The sequence below is a fragment of the Podarcis melisellensis genome, assembly GCF_964234715.1.
Source record: "Podarcis melisellensis genome assembly, chromosome: 4".
Classification (NCBI taxonomy): domain Eukaryota; kingdom Metazoa; phylum Chordata; class Lepidosauria; order Squamata; family Lacertidae; genus Podarcis; species Podarcis melisellensis.
Window position 1 is genome coordinate 66526649 of NC_138531.1, and position 21869 is coordinate 66548517.

Genomic DNA, 21869 nt, shown 5'->3' on the forward strand with positions numbered 1-21869 from the left:
TAAAAGCATTCCCTGACCTACAAGAAATTCCTTTCCCCTCCCCTTTCAGAGTTAACAACTGCCACAGTGAGGTGTTACATTTACATTAATGTTAATAATAACCGTAGTTGCCTTTAATCATTGTTTACATAGCTATTTCAGACTCTTATTTTAAAGCTAACCAAGGGCAACATTGGTGCAAATATTATTGCATGGCTAATGCTGGCAAGCGAAGATAGGCTGGCATTAACATGTTAGAAGGGACACAGGCTACTAATTTATTAACAATAATCAATAGACTGGAAAATGTTATATATTTATATTAATAGACTGGAAAACCTGTTCAATAAAGAGTCATTTTAAAGCAATGAATAGCATGGGTTCACTAAACTGTGATACAGCCTGTGTGTGTGTTTGTGTGTGTGTGTGTGTATTCCATGATTATATCCCCATTTGTTAGCTAAAAAGTGCCTGATTTCATTTGCTTTTACTGTATGTTTGCTTAGCATTAGGGTAAGATATTATGCACAAAATTTATTCCCATTTGTAAAACATGTATAGAGCTGGTCAGAATTGGTAGCTTTTAACTGAGTCATGTGGAACATATCTAGACCAAATTAAGGGAACAATATGGTATGTTTTTTAAAACGGCTTTGGGAAATACTATATTCCAAAGAAGCATAAAAGGATGGCAGATCTGTTTAACTTTCTGAAGTTGGACAGCAATAAATTCAAAGCTATCTAAATGAACCTCTATGTAAAAGACTTCTAAACAAATCAAACCATCACTTCATGTTATCTGCTCACTGCATCCGAAGGCATTTGCTCATTAAAATCTTAAACACAATTTCCTCCTCTCTTTCTTAGGCAGTTTAATTGGCCCAGTATACTCCTAGAAAAGCTCAGCGGAGATACAGCCAAAAGGGATCACGAGACATTTCATAAAGTTCTATAAAAGATGTATAACATTCTAACTAATGTAAAAGCACTTGTCGATTATTCTCGGAGTAACTTGAATCATCCTCCTTCCTTTATCCTGTAAGTTCAAAAATTCTTTTTTACATAGAAATGCCACATATTTTTTCAAGAGAAAGTAAGATTTTCAAACATTTGGTTTTCCAAAATTAAAAATAGGCACCAGCTTGTCTTATGCTTTTCCTCCTCTCACAGTATACTCACATCCTGATTGGACATCTCCCAGTATGGTCTCTCTCCATAGGACATCACCTCCCAAAGAACAATCCCATAGCTCCACGCGTCACTGGCTGATGTGAATTTACGGTAAGCAATGGCTTCTGGAGATGTCCATCGGATTGGAATCTTGCCTCCCTACAAACACAAAGCATTGTGTAAAGTAACAATGGGCAGTGGGATGCACATTTATGCTATGGAATTTGGTGCCATAAGACGTAGCGATAGCCACCAACTCTGAAGACTTCAAAAGGAAATTAGACAAATCGTTGGAGGATATGACTATGAGCAAAACTCATTCTATGAATGGTTTCAACATCCTGAAAACTGAAATGGACCCAAGTTTGAGTGTAGCTTGTAAGAAGAATTGACAGTGGTGTAAGTAACTTTTTATTTACCGTATTTACACTATCTCTTGACAGTTTTACAACAAATACATTTTCAAATGTTTGCACAATTTTTTTGTTTTTGTTTTTAAATAAATGCAATTGAAAATGCATGTAGCAACAATGAAAGAATACATAAAACCAACTGGGAGTCTATCTATCTAATTTCCAAATGCCTGCGAGAACTAAAAAGTCTTCCAGCTTCTGAAAAGAAATCAGAACCATCAAGATTTCTTGGGGGAACACATTTCATAACTCTAGGACCACCTTAGAAAAGGCAATGGTGCCCTTATTTCCCTAGAGGCCATAACTTGGAGCAGGACCCCACTGGCAAATACTAAATTATTGTAGTAACCTCATGTAATTGATGTCATTGCCTGATGCTGTTTACTTGTTTATGTCACAGGAATTCCTGCCAGAAAAAGAACATGGTATGGAAACCAACGTCTGATTGTTCTTTATTCCATTGGAAAACACATAAACCCCAATTTCACTTGCCAGGCCTAGATGGTCTCTTTTAAGTTTATTTTAATCTCTGTTGCTGACTTTTAGCTATTTTATGCTTTTATGTTGCATTTTGCATTTAATTTGTTTTTCTTTTTATTGTAAAGCAACCCAGAAACTATGCATTCTGGGGCTGCATACACATTTTGCTTTAAATAACCAAATAAATAAATCTATGTAGGACTGTCACAAAACAGCCACTAATATGATATACAGAACCACAGAAACTGTTGTTATTACTTTGGGCATCTTTCTGGATCTGACGTTTTCTCTCCATTTTGATAGACACGGGTTGCCATTGTACACACACTTACCTAGGATTTACTGCTGAATAGATATGCATAGGATTCCAATCTTAAATATGATTAGATTCCAGAATACATATTTTTGAACCAAATCTCACCAGATGGCATTTAGCATGAGGACAGAACTATGCAAGCGTGGCTCACCCTGCAGGGTAGAGCTGTAGCAATAGCCTCCCGTCAGCAGCATCCCTGTTGCTTCCTGGAAGAGGCAAGGTGGCAGCAAGGTTGGTGCCATGCAGTTGCATGGGGGAAGCACTGTATGCATCCCAGCACTGCTGCTGGGAGGCTATTTCGCAGTACTGTCCCACTAGGTGAGCCATCCCTGAAAGAGTGTATGCAGCCTTGAGCTTCTTGGAGAAAAGAAAGAAAGAAAGAAAGAAAGAAAGAAAGAAAGAAAGAAAGAAAGAAAGAAGATTGTAAAGCCCCAAAGGAGCAGAATTATGTGTTTCTAAAACCTTCAGCGCTGGCTTTTGTGAAACTGGCAGGGTGGTTAAACGATATTAAATCATATATATTTTCCTTGCCTTTTTAAATCTCTTCATCAACTTTTCATTACCAAGCCAGAAATGTAAGAATATTGGAGGAAGTGTATAGGCATACTGGACAGTCTTAGACAGAATAGAATTGTTGTGGTCATGTATGTGTGCCCACCCTCGCTCCCTCCCTCTTTTAACATAAATGATCTTGTTGAAGAGCCACTATGTGATATTTGGCTCTCAAACACCTAAGGATTCATAGTAATCATTCACAGATCACCGGACTCACCCTTGTTGTGTAGGCAGCTTCTGGATCATCCTCCAGAACACGGGAGAGGCCAAAATCTGAGACCTTGCATACCAGGTTACTGTTGATGAGGATGTTGCGGGCAGCCAGGTCACGATGGACATAACCCATATCTGACAAGTACTTCATGCCAGATGCAATTCCTCGAAGCATTCCCACTAGCTGGATGACTGTGAACTGAGCATCATGTTTCTGTAAGACATTTACAACAGCCTTTCAGATCTTCAACGCACCCAGGACCTGTATCCGCACACATTCTATCAAAGTCACTGGGAATCTGCCTTGTGAAAACGCTCTGCCAAAACTCAGTGCTTATAATGAAAATAAACCTGTCCCAGGCATTGTCGGATGAGACATGGGTAATTTCATCTGTCCTTTTATTATTGCACAGTTTTTATATGAGTTCAGACTATATAGCTCCCTTTGGGCTGATTTCCCCCCACTCCAGTTGACTGTGGGGGCCTAATTTCACCGAAAACCTTAATTCTCTACTCCGAGTTAAGCAGATACACAGGAAGGCAGACAAAATATGATTATAAACATATATAATGGATTCAAATGGGCACATTCTATCTGTGACTCAATATTATTTTTCACAGTGTAATACAATTTCATTCTTTTCTTCTGGCAAAATGCAGTAGGTGCATATATTTCCTTGTTGCCCAGGTATCATACATCAGGCTTGCGGGATGAGGGCCCCTGCATGAAATCCTGGACAGCTGTTACCAGTCAGTGTAGACAATACCCTGACTGAGTACAAGGTGTTCCTATGTTCCTATAACTCCTTATGAGGCAAGCAGTAGACTCATATACTTATGATATTTTTACATATCTGCAACATAGCCTTTACTATGGTAGCCACTAGTCTGAAATTCTACCAATAATGGTACAGTTACACTGATTTATAAAGCCAGAGGCATCACCACAGAATAAACAGGGTACTTACCCTCAGGAAGCTATCCAAAGAGCCATTTTCCATATACTCAGTAACAATCATGACAGGTTTACCTGGGGGGGAAATATTAAGCACAATCACTCTGTAGGATAAGCAACCTTATAACCAAAATGCTTAAGTCTAATTAATGCATGCATGAAGGGGTTAATCCCATAGAGCAAGCTGTCCTGCCAGGCTTATCTAGGTTATTCCCTTTCAACTTGAATGGAAGGAAGTCAAGCCTATGGTTCCCCTCAGCCTACCATGCGAAGCCACTCTTGTGTTCCTATAGAAATAATTAGGAACTTGCACCATTTGGGAAAACAAAAACATCTTTAATAAAAAACAATTCATCATCATCATAAAGTAAAGGGTTAACAAGAGAAAAGTTAAGTTCTACAAAATGCAGAGAGCTGTATTATGGTAAAACGGTTGACATATGACCCCCCCCACACACACCTCACCCAGCAGATCAATCATATGGGAAAGATGTTCTCGTCGGGGGGGGGGGGAGGTTCCCATGCCTGGTTTGCTGCAAACATTTTCAACTTGAAGGTTCTCCTATACTTTTTATGAAGCTGCTGCTTCTGTCAGTGACAGAATGCTAGGTTAACGTGAGCTATTGGTCTGAAGCAATATGGCAACTCTGACCTATTATAGCAAGGCTATATGCAACTGCATTTCATTTTAGGTTTCATGAAGGCAGCTATAATATTAGCATTTCAGAAGATAATTCTTTAATCACAACAAAGGACTATTTATTTATATGAATCTATTTTATCTTCTGTCCTAGGAGATCGGTGCAAATCATCACAATTATTCAGGGATAAAGCAAACTTGTCACCACAGGGCTCAAAGGCCAATATCTTAATCCTAAACACATTTACTTGGGAGTGAATCCTATTGATTTCAAGACAATTTACTTCCAATTAAGAATGCTTAGGATCATAAAATGAGCCAGGGGGACAAGAGGCCAGACAACGCCAGCAGGAGAGCAAGCAATAGGGGAATATTTGACAATATACTAACATACACCAGAAATACACAGATGGGTGGGGATGAATCACAACCATTGCTCATAATTATAGATTTCTCCATGCTTGTTTTCGTCTGAAATTGCCACTTCACTGCTGAAATATTAGCACACAGGAAATATTTCCATCAGTAGCCCACTGCATATAACCCTACTTCACTCTTTGGGCAGAAAAGGACATGGCCGACATACCATCCTGCTTCCCTGTGACTAAGCCTCATTCCATGCCCAATAAGCATGGGGCACTTTGGCCCGGTGGCACTGTGGCCCATAGATTACAGCAAAATACTGGTCAAGGTTTTGTCCAGTATTCTCTCTGTGTGATGGGCTCATGGGGAAAATCTGCCCCATGAGTCCTTGCTGAAGAGGGGAGGAGAAAGCCTATATAAGGCTGCTCCCCCTGAAGCTCACAGCCATTTTGCTTTGAAAGCTTCCCGCCCTCCCAATCTCAGGTTAGAGCCTTCACTGGGCAATTCTGGGTCGTTGGTTGACAGGGCTGGACAGGATTTTTTCCTCCTCTCTCAACCTGATTGGCACTTGGTTGGGTTTTTTTCCACCTTTCCCTCAGTGAAATTATGGCATTCTTTTGTTAGGCGGAAGAACATTGTTTGTATGAGGGCAGAAATGGCATTGGTCATGATCAACATAGTATGGGGCGGCATAAGGGAGCTGAGGGGAAAATTGACCACAGCAAACCCAAGCATGGGTTCAGTATCTGACTGGTTGGAATCTGCACCCTGGTCTCCAGTGAGACCCTGCTTGCTTGGCTTGCACCACAGCAAGGTTCAACACTGGCTGATTCCCGTCATACAGGTTTGGAGCGACCCAAACCCAGCAGACCCATTCCATCAACCTGGGGCTTGTGGAATGATGAACTGATCCTGGGACCCAATGCCATGCCAACCCTTGCTCTTGCCTGCTGCTGTCAATAAATATTTGGTCTGATTTTATCCCATCACCATTCTACATTCTGGTTATTTTGCTGCTCTCATGGGTCACATAATGTGCTTGCCTGGACAATTAGCTAATAGCAAATATACTACATTTAATTATCACAAGCATTAAGTAGTTCAGGAGTAGCAGGTCTTACTCAGGACCCTAACAGCCTTTCCACTGCCTAATGGCAATTGGACACAGTTCTTTCATGTGTCCTTTGTGAAGAAACACTGCCGTGCTTATGCTCCAATGAATCTTTACAAAGCTCAGTCTTTCAGATCTTTCTGGTCAGGTCTGACATGAGTTATGGCTTGGGAACCAGAAAAAACCCCACTAGATAATCCACTTAGCAACTGCTTTAACTCCTTAGGGATAATGCCGCCCCCCTCCATGGCTTTCCATTCATAATCAATAAATACATGGCATAATACAGCATAATGTTCATTCAGTTAATTATTAATAACCATATTACAGCTGCAAATAATTCACAAGCTACCAGAATTATGTGCTCGTACGGCATTACAGGACTACGCTGGCGGTGCACAATTTCCATTTTATAAATGGCTACGGACCTATTTAGTCTGAGGTATCCCTACTAATACAGACCTATAGTTGAAAGTTAAACTACTGTCTTGTAAATTGCCATGCACATTCTATGCTATATGAACAAAACAATGTTTACCACCTTTCAGAGGTGTTGCAAAGGGATTGAAGCCACAGATTGCCATACTTCATATCATTTTTATGGGATCTCATGTTTTAATAAAATAATTAATATCAGAGAGAGGATTTCAATGTCATTCTCAGGAAATTTTGTGTGGTATTTAAAAAGCAGTCAAACCAACAATTCATGTTTTGTTAGACGGGCACATGCTAGGAGCTGAAGCGCACAGAGTTTTCCTCTACGTTTGCTAGAGAGAACTCCATTAGAGACACTCCCACTGTGCCCTGACAGGGAGAAGGCATAGCTATATATATCTTCTCTTACCTGCCCGGGCACATCCTCTCCTTTTTTGCCTTTTCCTCAGCTCTTCACCACCAAACCAGAAATGTGAGAACATCTGCTAAATCTGAGCTCCAAAGCTCAACTACATTTAAGCTAGACTTAAGTATGTACTTGTCACCAAATTACCATTTTAAACCTGCCTGAAGAAAGCTGCTGTTATCTGTTACTCTTCAACAAGTATTCTGTGGGAACAAATGTTATTTATACATTTTACAAGATTGTCTGTGCGATTATTGATTTAAGGGGGAGAAAAGGGAGAAACACCAGGAATATCAAGTCTGCCTTAAAGCATTCAATCTCCCTCCCGTCACCATGTGCTGTTCTGAGGGTGTTCCCAACCTCCTAAAGCCAATTTCAGGGGGCATGGGAGGGGGGAAAGTCCCATTTCACAAGCAGAAGTTCTTGCATGTGGCTTCTGCTGACAGGACTCATTAGTTGCTTCCTGCTCTCAGGTCTCAGCTAGACTGGTAAAGAAAAAGCGATTGATATGCATTGTATGTGCGATATAACATTGTGCCATCAGCTGGCAATGTGGAGTCCCGTTTTTCTCTACCTGTTTTCCCTGTTTAAATTTACAATGCTTTAAACTGAAGTGGGTTTTTTTATGTGTCTAGATCCAGCCACAGTTAACCTCCATGTCATCTTCTTTTATTCAGGTAAAAACGTGGATGTTATTTCATAATATTGCTCCCCAGTCTCAAAACTCAACAAACTGTTTCGTTCCAATGACAATAAAATGTGGATTCAGACCTTTGAATAGATTTCATTGCATATTTACAAAATTATCTTTAGGCTCAACAGCAATCTGTTCAAGAGATGCAAGATAAATAAAGGACAAATGTTACTCTGTGTACACCACTGTTAAATGAGGTAAAAGTTCTAAAAGCAGAGCTGGCCCAAATAGGGATCATGCCTATGTCTTACTCTAGAGGAAGACGCCATTGGTCCTTCCTCAGAGTGAGGTACGGAAGCAGTGAAGATGAGATGAAGCGGCAGCAGAAAAGCTTCCACCACTAATGCAGTGGCAAAAAAATCAAGGGAGGGAGGAAGGAAGAACAGGTGGTTTGATAGGCGCAAAGGGGGAAGAAGTAGGATAGTGACACTGATAGATGGAAGGCATAGCTAGCTGGCAGCCCCAATGAACAGGACCATGCCTTAAAGGATGTGAGGATACACCACTACCATTTGCTGCAGTGCCATACTTGTTTCCTCTAATAGCCAATTCCTTGGACTGTATGGCCTATCAGTTTGCACATGAAACAGGGCCACCTACATACAGAGGTGACACCCTTGCTAGGCAGAAGTACATATCACTGTGAATCAAACGAAAGAAAGAAAACTCAACCGTATTGACTGACATGAAGCCATGAACATACAAAGTCTTGATGGCAGTTGAGAGGGAGTGGGTGAGGAGAGGGGAGGCTAAGGGTTTAATGCTGTACTCACCAAGGGCATAAACCACACAGAATCAATGGGGCTTACTTCAAGTAGACATATAGGGGAAGGAGGAAAAAAGTGTCCTTTATCCATTCTCCACCCATAAACCCCATTCATCTACCCCCATACTGAGAGGCTTAAACAGTACAACAAGGCTCCTATTCCATGTTCCTGTCTGGAATATTCCTCTAGGGGAATGGCTATAGACAGCAAGACTTTGTTATAGGTCCCACATGCCTTAGTATGTTTCAAAACTCTAAATAAAAAGAAACTGAGTGGAACATTGTACATTTGGTAGCAAGCAATGCTTATGAGATGAATTTACGCAACAAGTAAAAGCCAAAGTTGCCTGGTTACAATCTGAATGTTTCCATATTGATAATGTGCCAGTAGTTTAAAATTAGGAAAGAAGCAAAAGCCTTTCAAATCATTAGACGTACATTTCCTGCCTTATTTATCCTGTTCTGAAGAGAAATTCTCACTATCACTGAGCTGGAAATGTATGTGCAATCCGAAACATATGCTCCAAAGAAAACCTACGTATTTTTTTAAAAGAAACATTATGTGTTAATTTATCAAAATGCAGCCATTTACACGATAACAACTTGTGTCAACAGTGTTTCTAAAATTTATTATACTAAACTGCTACAAATTGCTGTAAATTATTAGTAAACTAAGGAGAACATGTGTGTTGGCTATTAGGGCTGCTGCCTATAGGACACCCTAGAGACCAGTGTGGAAGGAAAGTTCAGCACAGAAACAAATATGTTACAGGGGAATAATTCAGTGCTGGAAGAATGGTCGGAGGTCTTATTTCACCCATACACCTTATCGCATCTCTAGTGAGTAATAAGAGACACTGTCCCTAAACAGTGAATGTGTGCCTCTGGGTTCAAGTAGGGTTCCTTACAGACATTTGCCATGCAAGAGGTCAAGAATTAGTCCATATGAACCTATCAGCATGAACAGTCAGTTCCTTTCTAAGGGCCATTCATCAAAATTGGGTTTGCCATGTAACGGTCCCAATGCCTATTTATCATGTGCTTTATATATTTTGGAAAGTATGCTTGGCAGACTCCTTTCAAAAAGAACACCCATGGATAATATACAAACTTGAACTATTTTCTTGAACTATGTCCAGCTTACCTTTAAGCTCTACATAATTGCCAGTAAAATTCAAAAGCACTGGAGAATTTATCATTGTACCATATCGATGCAGGAAGAAATAATCTATTAAGTATTTGCCATCTTAGTGATAATGCAAAACATGTATCTGAATTACCTTCTTGAAAGCAGCAAGAACATTTATAGTAATAATGTCAGCAATGGCCAAAAACATTTTCCCTCAATAATGTCTTGTGTTATATGTCTTAGCTGATCTATATTCTAAACAACTCTGAATTGTAATGTGCTAAGGCCTTTTGTGGTAGTGAAGCATCGGGTAGTGATTAGCTGGCCTGCCATGATGTCATGGAGTGCTCATAAACGTTCTAACTGCTGAAGAAATGACACTATGAATAATAGAATGTTTGCAAAAAGTCCAAGTGAAAAATCACTTTGATTGAGGGGGAAATCTAGTCCTAACTCAGACCTTTGGGGGCAAATTACACAACCACAGCATTTTTCATTGCAAAATTTGCACAGAATTATTATTATTATTATTATTCCTCTGTTAAGCATTGTTACCCACAAGGTAGTAAACAATGACCACAAATTTGAGTCACTTACCATTTACAGTTCTTTCTGTCAACAAAAAGCTCCTGGGACAAGAAATATCCCAAGAAAATCAACTTGATTTTACTGTGGATTGCTCTTGTCTTGTTGTTCCACTCAATGTAATGTGTTGGGGTACCAGGAAAAACTGATGTGGCATTATAGATTAAAGTGCCCAGAGAGTTGTTTTTTTTAATAAGTTCCTGGGACAACACCCAAACAAGAAATCTATTGATTTTATTTCATCATGGCTGTGAACTGCTGTTTTGGTTTCTTAACCCCTGGGATCTCTTCCTACTTATAATTTTGGGAGTGGCTTTTCTACCCCAAGCTCCTTTCCAATGCCTCTCATAAAAGCAAAAGTCATGCTTCAAAATCAATACATTCTTCCAATATCTGAAGGACTGCCATGTAGAAGATGGAGCAGATCTCTTCTCTGCTTCTCCAGAAGGCAGGACTAGAACAAAAGGATTGAAGTGTCAGTGGAACAGTCTGCCTTGGGAGGTAGTGGGCACTCCTTCAGTCGAGGTATTTAAGTAGATTGGGTGGCCATTTGTCAGGGATGCTGCAGCTGCCTCCTGCATCTGACATGCATTATACAGTAGGTTGGACTAGATGCCCTACAAGATGTCAGGCTTTGGGGAATCAGTTTCCTCTCCTGTGGCCGTAAATGAGCAGATCAAACAAAAGGAATTCTTCTCGACCTTGGGGAAAGCGCTGGAGGAATGCTGTCCAAAGACCAGCTGCTAACCTCTCTCTTCCAGTGTTTCTTCTCCTAGCTGTTCCCCATCGAGTATTTCCCAGCTTCTGCCTTCTGAACTATGCCCCTCTGCAAACCACTGTTCCAAATCCTGGGAAGATTCAGCAGCAGGAGAAGGGGGAGGAGGTGGCTCCCACCATTCCTCACCAGCCCTCCTCAGCACGGTCCCTGACACAAGATCCTGAAGGGCTCTACAACACTAAGCTATATATATAAGCTCTATGATTTCTGATGAATGTCTTATTTATTTTCTTACTAAGTGGTTGCACTAGGCGCAGCTTCTTCCATTGTTCTTCACCACCCATCTTTTCTATGACCTCCAAACCACTATTACCTTCGCATGCTTCGGTTGGTCCTCCCTACAGAACATTTTTGCCCTTCCGCTCAGCCCCTTTACCCCAAGAATACATAGTTTATTCTGTTATTGAGCCTTGTGTGACCTTTTCTACATTTTGTTTCCTTTTAATTGACCCCTTCTTTCCTCAACTCCCTAGCACAGTGTTGATAGAGCATGACAATGAACAGGTAAAGATTGAAAAGGTCAAGGTCCCACTTCTTGCATTCATCAGAAATCATAGAATTATAGAAACGTCAAGTTGGAAGAGAATCTGAAGGTCATCTGGTCCCATCCCCTGCAATTCAGGAATCTCAGCTTAAGCATCCATGACAGATGGCCCTCCAACCTCTGCTTAAAAACCTCCAAGGAATGAGTGTTCACAACTTCCCGAGGAAGTCTGTTCCACTGTCGAACAACTCTTATTGCCAGAAAGTTCTTCCTGATGTTTAATGCATTCCAGACTAAGCAAAGATGTTCTTAGCATATCTAGTGTAAACATCCAATTTGGATAGGGTAAGCATAAAAAGTTTTTAAAACTTTTGAATTTCCCCTTTTATTTCTTTTTTTAAAAATGAAATGGTCATCTACATTGTGATAGCAATATCTATACGGGATTCGATTTTATGCTAATCAATTTATCAATGCTATTCTTGGCCATTTGCAAGGCAGGAACTAATATTTGCCCACTTTGTACTGTTCTTATGACTCCTAAAATACATATGAAATACCATGCAATAAATAATGAAATTAAGCTTTTACATGAACCAATTATTGCCACATGGTTTTTTGCTGCCTAATTGTGGCTATCCAAATATCTGCCAGATGCTGACACCATGAGGTAATGTGCAGTATGGTTTTGTAAGCGCAGCCAGAATGCCTGCAGCTGTTTAAGAGCAATCACTCTCAGCACAGATCCCGGTATTTTCTAATCTTGAATGACAACTGTAAAGCATTATCATCATTATCACCACAGGAGGGTGTATAGCGCACAGAATTCTCCAAAACTATAAGAGAATGCAAGACTATGGGTTCCTGTAGTATATATTTAACTATTCCAGAAGTTTAAAGACGGTTGCATAGCCCCTTAAGATGTAAAATACTGCTTCTACATTAAGTAACTGCCTTGGTATTTAGGAATTATTATGACTTATAAGCATCCTATAAGTAAGACTAAAACATTCACAGCTCAAGGATTATCAATACTGTCTAGCAGCATAGTGTTAAGTTCTCTTTGGCTGGCAGTGGCCAAAAGAAGGGAGGTCACATAGGGACTAGACTGTCTAGGACTGGGTGATATCTGGTATTATCATGATATATCACCAGCTAAACATTGCAGTATCTCGATATATGACTGAAATAAGGCTGGAGCTTATAATAATCTTGGGAAATGTTTTTTTTAAAGAAAAATATAAATTTGATGTGTTTAATTAAATGAAAATTTACTCATGCTTAACTAAACTATTAAAAATTTCTGGACAATATATTACTGTTCTGTTAAGGGCTTTATATACCCATGGTAACACCTTGTTAGAAAGTCAGGTAGACAATCTAGGTGCCACATGGTTCCTGAAAACTAGGTTAAAGACAGTCATCCAACCTCTGCTTCTCCTCCAAGGAAGGAGAGTGTACACCTACCAAGGGTGTCCTTTCCACTGTCAAAACAGCTCTTACTGTCAGAAAGTTCTTCCTGTTGTTTAGTCCTTGCTTGTCGCTTGAAGCCATTCATTCGGGTCTTGCCCCCACCAGAGCAGGAGAAAACATGCTGCCTCCATGAGGGCCTTGCAGATTGTGCAGGCAGAAAGCAGCTTTTAATGCAAAGTAAAGTCCTTTAGTCTGCAACTTCAGCTGAGAGGTAGCAGGGGCTTATGCCTTGCAAATAGGACAGGCAGGAAATGACCATTTACTTTGCAGTACAGTGGTACCTCTGGTTATGAACTTAATTCATTCCGGAGGTTTGTTTATAACTGGAAACCGTTCTTATCCTGAGGCGTGCTTTCACTAATGGGGCCTCCTGCTGCGTGCCTCCAGTGCAAAATTTTTGCTCATAACCCAGGGCAAAGTTCGCAACCAGGAGACCTACTTCCAGGTTAGCAAAGCTCGCAACCCAAAGCATTTGCAAGGAGGACGGTTTGTAACCAGAGGTATTACTGTAAGTGCAAAGGTCTGTAAGGCCAGCTGGGCAGTGCATTCTCGATATATTACAGGGTGAAAAAATATGAAACCTTTATCGTGGTCTGGAGTTCATCCTGGTAAGAGTCAAAATATCAATTTATCGCCCACCCCTACCTAGGACTAGGCAGCTAAGAGAATTCTGGATATCTTAGGAACTACATTTCTCATAAACCTTTCATACCTTGCCTACAGACCATGGATTTTCGAATTACTCCCTGTGGGTGCAAATCAGATGAGCAGTTTCTGAGACTTTTAATGAAAAGTCATTGGCCACAGACAGATGACATTTGCAGCTTATGAATGTGATTTTCCACCACTTGATTCAAAGATCAACTTCTTTTGAGGCATATTAAGGCAAACCCTTTCCATGACAGTCACGGGAGGAGGGCTTTAAGAGTCTTCCATACAGTTTTCTATACACTATCTGCAATATGCTACAACATACACAAGCCGACTTTAAGTATTTCTACAAGTTTCTTCCTACTTCATATCACCCAAAGCATTTTCTTCAAATACAGAAACTCAATTGATTCATTCTCAATTACATCTGTTTAGACTAGGAGTAGGTTGCCCTTTTCAGCATGTGGGCCACATTGCCTTGTGCAGAGCCTTTGGGATAGGCATGGCCAGAGGCAAATATTGGCAAAGTAATGGGTATGGTTATTTCCTTTGCATATTCTAGCGCACAAAAGTTATACATGTCTTTCTATCCTTTGTCCAGGCAAGCAAGAAGCATTAAAACAATTCGAGGACACATTTATGCCAGGAGCAGGCACAGCAGAGCTGGTGAGAGGGGTAGTCTGGTGGAAGCAAGATTAGGTTGGGTGTGGGTGGGTGTGTGTGTGTCATGACCTCGGGAGAGTCCCATGAGTCAGATAGAAAGAGAGGGCTGAATGGCAACACTTTGCACCGGTGCCTGAGATTCCCAATTCCTATAGTAGACAACAGTTCTTACTTTTAGTGACAACTCCTTCTAATCGGATGATGTTGGGGTGATCAAACTGTCCCATGATGCTTGCCTCTCCAAGAAAATCTCTTCTCTGCTTATCCGTGTAACCAACCTTCAGAGTTTTGATTGCCACTGAGATTTCTTTTTTAGAAGGAAGTTTTAGACGACCGCTGCATACTTCTCCAAACTCGCCTGTCAATAAAAGCAAAATATAAGGGAAACACTTTTTTTCATTTCATAGCTCACGACAAAACTAACTTAGAAAACCGCACTTTAATTGGCACTGAAAAATTGAAATTTTTACCGTCATGGATCCCATAACATGTGGTTCCCAAACAGTCACTCCTCCAAGCACTAACAAGAGTGAAACCGTCTTTACTTCAGTAGTGTGTTGGCCTCATTCGCCTTCAGATAATCACCCTGAGACTGTTTCAACAACAAGGCAACTTTAGCAAGCCTTTTCCGGAATGAGCTTGACCGTTTCACATTGTTCAGTTCCGATTCTTCAAAACTATGGCACTGACAACTAAACTGCCTTACAGTAATGTTCTTCAGCAAAAACAGAATTTTCACACAGTTCTCATAGTACGGTCATTTTGCAAAAGTTTTGTGACAGTTTCATTTCACAATGATTATGCCAAGTGACAAATGACATTATGCAATAGATTAAGCAATAGACACTTTGTCCTATGGCACAACTTGTCTTAATTCCAGGTTAGGAATATTTGATAAAGACCTCACAATCTTGGCCAACAACTCAAGGAAGTGAAACCATTCCATCCCCCAAATAAAAAGCAGCCAGTGCTTCCATAGTTTAGTTACAATTCAGTCAGTGCTGTGCTTTCTATATAGGAACGAAATCTACAGCCAAAGACCAGTAATTCTTCACCCATCGCCACATCCCTGGACAGGAAGTGTCAGCAACAGATGAGATTTCTGTTGTACTATATGCTGTAAATATCTATATGTGACTAATTTAGGCACATAGGTCAAGAAGAACACGGGCCATGTGACAGTGTGACAATTTTTCATCTTGACAAATTCACATAGAATTTTAACAATTGTCTTCAAAAGCCAGCATCTCCGCTATAGCCTACTGCTGACATTGCTAAGAAGCGATAACATGGGCTGGCATTAAAGAATAGAAGAGCCTAGCATACACTGCAATGCATTATATTTTCTTTTTGATTCGTTGTAGGTCAAAAAGGGCCATTCAGCTTGAAAATGAGCTTTTGGGGAATTTTTTTTAACTGACTATTTAGAGATCCAAACATGCATTCAAGACGCTATACAGGCTGTAACAAGGATTCTGATGAATAAAAATCTGACCTCTACAAGAATCCACATCTGCCAGCATGCTTTACTCAAGGCAAACAGCAGTTCTATTCAAATATTAGCATTAGGTCGATACTGTTAGGACACCATGAGAGCAGAAAATCAAAGCATGACACCAGAGGGGCAAAAAACCCACTTTGCAATAAATCTTGTGGAGGCTTGATGCTGTATTTTCTTTAGCTTTCTCTCTCCTTTCTTTCTCTCCCTATGTATCTTAATGGTCGTAACAGCTATAAGCTGCTGATCTCTTACACCTACATTGTGTGACAGCCAGAGGAATTTTTATTTATCATTTGAGCAAATGCGGCTATTAAACCTATCTATGAATTCTTTGCCTGAGAACACAGTCAGAAGTGTCCACTGGCAGGTGGGTGGGTGTATGTACATATAGTCTGATTTTCAGGGAGAAATGTTGTGTTTTTGTTACATTCCCCCTATGCTGTTTTGCAGCTTATGTAGAATATAGATTGCCCTGAATAATAACAACATGTTCCAAGCTATACAGTGGTACCTCGATGCCTTGATGTTCAGGTCCTCTTACCAAATGGTTGATGAAGTCAAACCCTACATACTGCATTTGTGTAAGCAATTCAAGCTATAATTAGGTGAAGAGGGATTAATGGAGTCCTAAAATAAGCCAGTATGCCGTGTTCATAGTAAAACATGTGCGTTGAGAAAACCTAGCAAGATTAAGATATGGAGGAAGAAGAGCAGAAATAAACCCAGCGTTGTTCAGTTGATTGAATGTTGGGAGATCTCAGCCAAGAGCTGGGGAAATTGCTGATTTGGATAGAACCATATATTATTATTATTATTATTATTATTATTATTATTATTATTATTAATAATAATACATTTAGTCAGTTGTGCTGTGCGTGAGTGAGAGCCTTACATTTCTGCGTATCTGGCATGCCTTTTACACTTCCAGTTGTCTAAGACATCTCATTTGAATATGACATACATGTTTAAAACACAAGCCACTTAAGCTTGAACTTAGTAACTGACATGCCATACAAAATCTGGAGATTGACGTGACCTGGGCATAGTGCATTGGATTTTATACATGTACACACAACTGGGATGGCATGCTCACACGTGGCTGTCAGGGGCATCAGAGGTGGGAAAATGCACCAGATGAATGGCAGGAAAGGTTTGTGATCAGGTAAGTGTATAATCTGATGCAGCCTGCTCTCTGTCAAGCTCAGGTCTTCATTTGTGAATGAGAATTATGGTACCACCAAGCTGTTGTGAAGTTAGGTGACAAAAGAAAATCATCTGTATTTTATTGCTGCTTTGGGCATAGTACGTTCTATAACAAGATGTAATAATTGTAACTATTATTATTATTACTATTATTATTATTATTATTACCGTATTTTTCGCCCCATAGGACGCACTTTTTCCCCTCCAAAAATGAAGGGGAAATGTCTGTGCGTCCTATAGGGCGAATGCAGGCTTTCGCTGAAGCCTGGAGAGCGAGAGGCGTCGGTGTGCACCGACCCCTCTCGCTCTCCAGGCTTCGCGCAGATCTCCAGAAGCCGTGGGAGCCCTGCGCTGGGCTCCTGCGACTTGCGGAGAGTTGCCTGCATGCCGAAGGCTGAGCGCGCTGAGCTCAGCATGCCCAGACTTCACGCACCTCTCTGCCAGGTGCTTGAATGCTTCCTTCCCCCCCTTTATTTCCCCCCCAAAAAACTAGGTGCGCCTTATGGGACGGTGCGTACTATAGGGCGAAAAATACGGTACTCCTCAACCATTCAAACAGGCACGTTGTTCACTTCTGATAGCTTACAATGGATTTCCTTGGAAAAAAAACCCACGAGGCTTTAATTTCATTTTAAATCACGTGCACAGCAGGGGTTGAACTTTGTTTTCAATTTGGACTGTCTGGAAATAGAAGGATACAGATAGATATTACTGGAACAGCTTTACCTGATTTAAATCTACTCAGGGGACACTGGACATTTCTATTAATTTAGGCACTTGCTGCCTCAATCAATTGCATTTTGTTGAGAATTTGCAAACAGATGAGTTGTAGATGCAATTGTTTCCTCCTCTTAGTTAGGTATGCTCTAAATCATAACTCTGCTCTGCACAGGGCCCTCCGTGACATTCCATTTCCTATTCAGATAAGACAAATGTCTCATGTAAGCTTAAACATTTTGTGCTGAAGCCCTCATTAATGAGAGCCAGGTAATTCATCCCTGCTAGGCTCGATAGCTCTGGAGCTCAGACTGTTAAGCCTTAATTCAGAACAGTATTCAAGGAAACATTGGTTAGGACTAGCTATTTAAAGGACTATACAGTCGTACCTCGGAAGTTGAACATAATCTGCTCCGGAATTCCGTTCGACTTCTGAAATGTTCAACTTCCAAAGCATGGCTTCTGATTGGCTGCAGGAAGCTTTTGCAGCCAATCAGAATCCGCAGAAGTCCTGCTGGACATTCGGTTTCCAAAAGAATGTTTGAAAACTGAAACACGCACTTCCGGTTTTCAATCATTTGGGAGCCGAAACATTCGACGAAACATTCGAGCCAGGTGTCTTGTGTGAGAGCACAGCCTCTAAAAACAGGATGTCCCACTTAAATTGGGACAGCTGAGGCGTATTTCGTTCTGTATATCCTCCAATAAGCTCAGGGCAACATAATGCATTTCTTTCTTCTCGTCCTTTTATCTTCACAATAGAGTTAGTCCCATGGCATTCATAAGCCACAGGAAGCCTGATGTTCACTTTAATGGAACTGATAAGGCTTGATGATGAATGAAAAGACAGTACGGTCGTACCTTGGAAGTTGAACAGCTTAGTTCCCAAAAGTTTTGGCTCCCAAACATCGCAAACTCAGAAGTTTGTGAACTACTTTTGGAAGCTGAACATCCGATGGGGTTTCCGCTGCTTCCAATTGGCTGCAGGACCTTCCTGCAGCCAATCAGAAGCCACACCTTGCTTTCCAAATGTTTTGGAAGTTGAACGGACTTTCGGAACGGATTGTGTTCGACTTCCAAGGCATGACTGTAATAGTAAGGAGCACGTTTACACAGATCAGTCCAGGTTTTTACAATAACTTTAAGGCATTGCTTTGCTCTTCTGACTCAGGTGCACATTGCAGACATGCATTTCAGCGGACAGATGGCGGGAGGCAGACCCCGTTGCCACTTCTGCCCACACGTTCACTATTAGGTGCACAAAGAAGTGCAAACACACAAAGTCAGGCTCTGAGTACAGGCTCTTTAAGAAAAAGTCAGAGGAGCCACATTCACCTTACAATGCAGACCAAGATTCAAAATAAAGGAGCAGGTGAAAGCAAAAAGGCAAGTGATAAACAGTGTGTGTTGAGTATCCTGTGGATAAATTAAATCATGCAACTTCCTGTCCCAATAAACATGTATAGAAAGGAAACTGGAATCGGAGGAGGAGCAGAGCGAGATACACATGCCTTGCTTGGCAACTCCCAACTCTCCCTTTGACAACAAGGGCAGACACACATTAAGAATTTGATTTACAAAAACAAAAGCTCTGCCTCCTAGGTTCTAAAAGTGCATGATGCAGCGAACTCCGTGTACAACACTCCAGATTAAAAATCAGAAATAATGGATGGAAATTAGGCACTTGAAATAAAATGTATTTTCCAGTGCTATGGTGTCCTTTAAAACAGTGATGGAAATGCTTCGTATGCCCTCTCACGTTTCCATGGTTTGTGTTCATGGGGTTACTTTGAAAAGCACCTGAACCATAAAACACTTTAAAAGCACCTTTTCATGTCTTGAGCACTAGGGAGTGGAATGCCTTGGAGTGGGGGAAATGGAATCCCTGTTGTAAATCCAAGCCGTATAAACACAGATTACAAGGTATGTCTGCCCTCATTTTAATTAGAGATTGCACAGCAGTTTACTTTGCTGATTTGATTGTCAGTTGTAAAAATGACCCATAACACCCATTGTTAAGCACTCATTAAAGTATCATTTTAATTCATTTTAAATGCTTTAAAAACATTTTAAAGCTTTTAGGATGAAATGGTTTTAGCATTTACTGCTGTATAATTAACTGCTAAGAATTACAAACAGCTGTTGTAACCCTTATCAGGACCCTGAGAAGTGGTACTAGTTAGCAGAGGCAGATGGAATTGACGAGGATCGTTAGAAGAGATTCTTTGAGTATCGGACAAGAATCTCTTGCAGAAAATAGTCTGAACAAAGGAGTCTACACTATACCTGTGAACTTTATCAGCAAGGAACAAGACATTCCGGGGAAACTACCAGCAGTCTTACAAATATGTTATCAATCTCTTTTCTAGTTAAAAACAACCATGGCCGTAACACATATGCCACTGCTAGCCTGGATTTAACAGGATGGAGAACACTGCACTCTTGTGGGGCAAAATGAAAAATAAATAAATCACCATAATTCTGTAACATGATTTGACTTTACTCTCTCCCCCTCCCATAATATTTAACAAAGTACATTGATTTCCTGTTAGCTGTTTTAAAATACAAAAAAAGTACACATCTTCCATGGTAAGCATTTTTTTTACAATTATTTATTCTTTTGGGATATTAAAGAAATGTAAACTAAAGAGTTAACTCCATTTTTCTGGACTGTTTGTTTGTTATTCCTTCCTAGGTCTGTGTGCTGCTTTGGTGGCTCACTGTTGATTTGGTGTAGTTATTTGAGTTTAGAGTTTGCCTCTAACTGTGGGAATGCCTATGATCTCAGGCTTGAGCAAATAAAGCATCACCAGGAGAGATGGAAGGATCTGCTAAGTTTTGTTCTCTTGGGTTCTCATTTTTCCAATCTTAAACTCCTCATTCTCCACATTTCTGCAGCAATTTACAGTTTAAAAAATAAACCCTCAGCATTTTATTGTGAAACTTTCCTGATAAAGACATTTGTGTACACTAATGTACACATTTTTGCAAGTAATTTTCAAATGTTATTCTCACTAATATATTCATTTTAATGTGCATTTTCTCCTAATATACATATTTTTGTTAACAACTAGTTGGTTGGAGAACTGCATCACAAAACAAGCATATGTGTGAATTTCAAAGGATGCATGTGTTTGAGTTTTCATAATGCTTCAGAGAATGTGAATTTGACAGATTTGCATTTAAATGCAAACTGAATCAAATTTCTCCTCCATCCCTAAATTCACCAGCATCAACTTAAGTTTTCATATTGACTCGGGAAAGACTGCCAGTCAATTGAGGACTACAAAACATAAAGAGCTCATGCACTTGCAAGTTCTTGAATCTGACAGCAAAGCTCTCCTACAGTTTCAGGCCAGTTTATGGCAAAAGGTCATGAACTGTATGCTTAAATGGCAGCACAAGAGCAGAAGCAGCTCAACATTTCAGTAGTAGTGACTGGTAGGGCGGCATTGCTTACTGACTTCCCAACACAGAGTTACTGCTAGGAACCAAGAGGGAGACGGGGGGGGGGTGTGGTCACTACTACAAGCACAACAGTGGAAATTTTGGGTTAGCTCTTCTGCTGCACCTGTACCTGCACCACTACCAACATTCCCACTGCTGCAAGCTCTTTGTTGGGAAACCAGGGAAGCAATGCCTTCCCATCCCTTTGACTGCTTTGGCTTTTCAGTGTCCTGAGAGTTTTGGTTTCCGGCCTCATTTGGGGCAAGGAGCTGGTGGCAGCTCAGCTTTAGGTATTCTTGGTGGAAAATGATTATCTGAACCCATTGCAGTCAGGGCAATTGTTCACTTTAACTCACAGAGTAATGTGTGGTAAGGCCTTCCTCTACCTTATATGTGGTAAGACAAATTGTCTCCTTCTGCAACTACATGCACACAAATACATGTGAGTCTATGCGCCTGGAGGTGTGTGATTCAGTTCTTCAGCTGAAGCTAAGCAGGTATGCTACTATTATACTGTCTGGGAACCACATGTAAGCCACTCTAAGCTCTTTGGACAGAGGTGTGGGCTATGGGTAAAATAAATGAATGAATGAATGAATGAATGAATGAATTAAGTAAGTAAGTAAGTAAGTAAGTAAGTAAGTAAGTACAAAAGCTCTTTTCTGCCAAAATAAGTTTGGAAGCCTTTAAGAGGCAAATAACTGCTGTTTTTGCAACAACTCCTAGTCTTCTGGAATGTTTT

At 40.5% G+C, this 21869-nt stretch overlaps 1 protein-coding gene across 5 annotated transcripts in view; it reads right to left on the reverse strand.

The window, feature by feature from the left end:
• Positions 1-21869, reverse strand: part of EPHA3 (EPH receptor A3) — a 203032-nt gene that overhangs the window by 12113 nt on the left and 169050 nt on the right. For all 5 annotated transcript variants that reach the window (XM_081908397.1, XM_081908399.1, XM_081908398.1 and 2 more), the window contains 4 exons: positions 14432-14617; positions 4095-4156; positions 3131-3340; positions 1159-1308 (listed from right to left, as the gene is read on the reverse strand). In XM_081908397.1, the coding sequence (XP_081764523.1) occupies positions 1159-1308; positions 3131-3340; positions 4095-4156; positions 14432-14617 (608 nt within the window). The remainder of the gene's footprint in view (positions 1-1158; positions 1309-3130; positions 3341-4094; positions 4157-14431; positions 14618-21869) is intronic.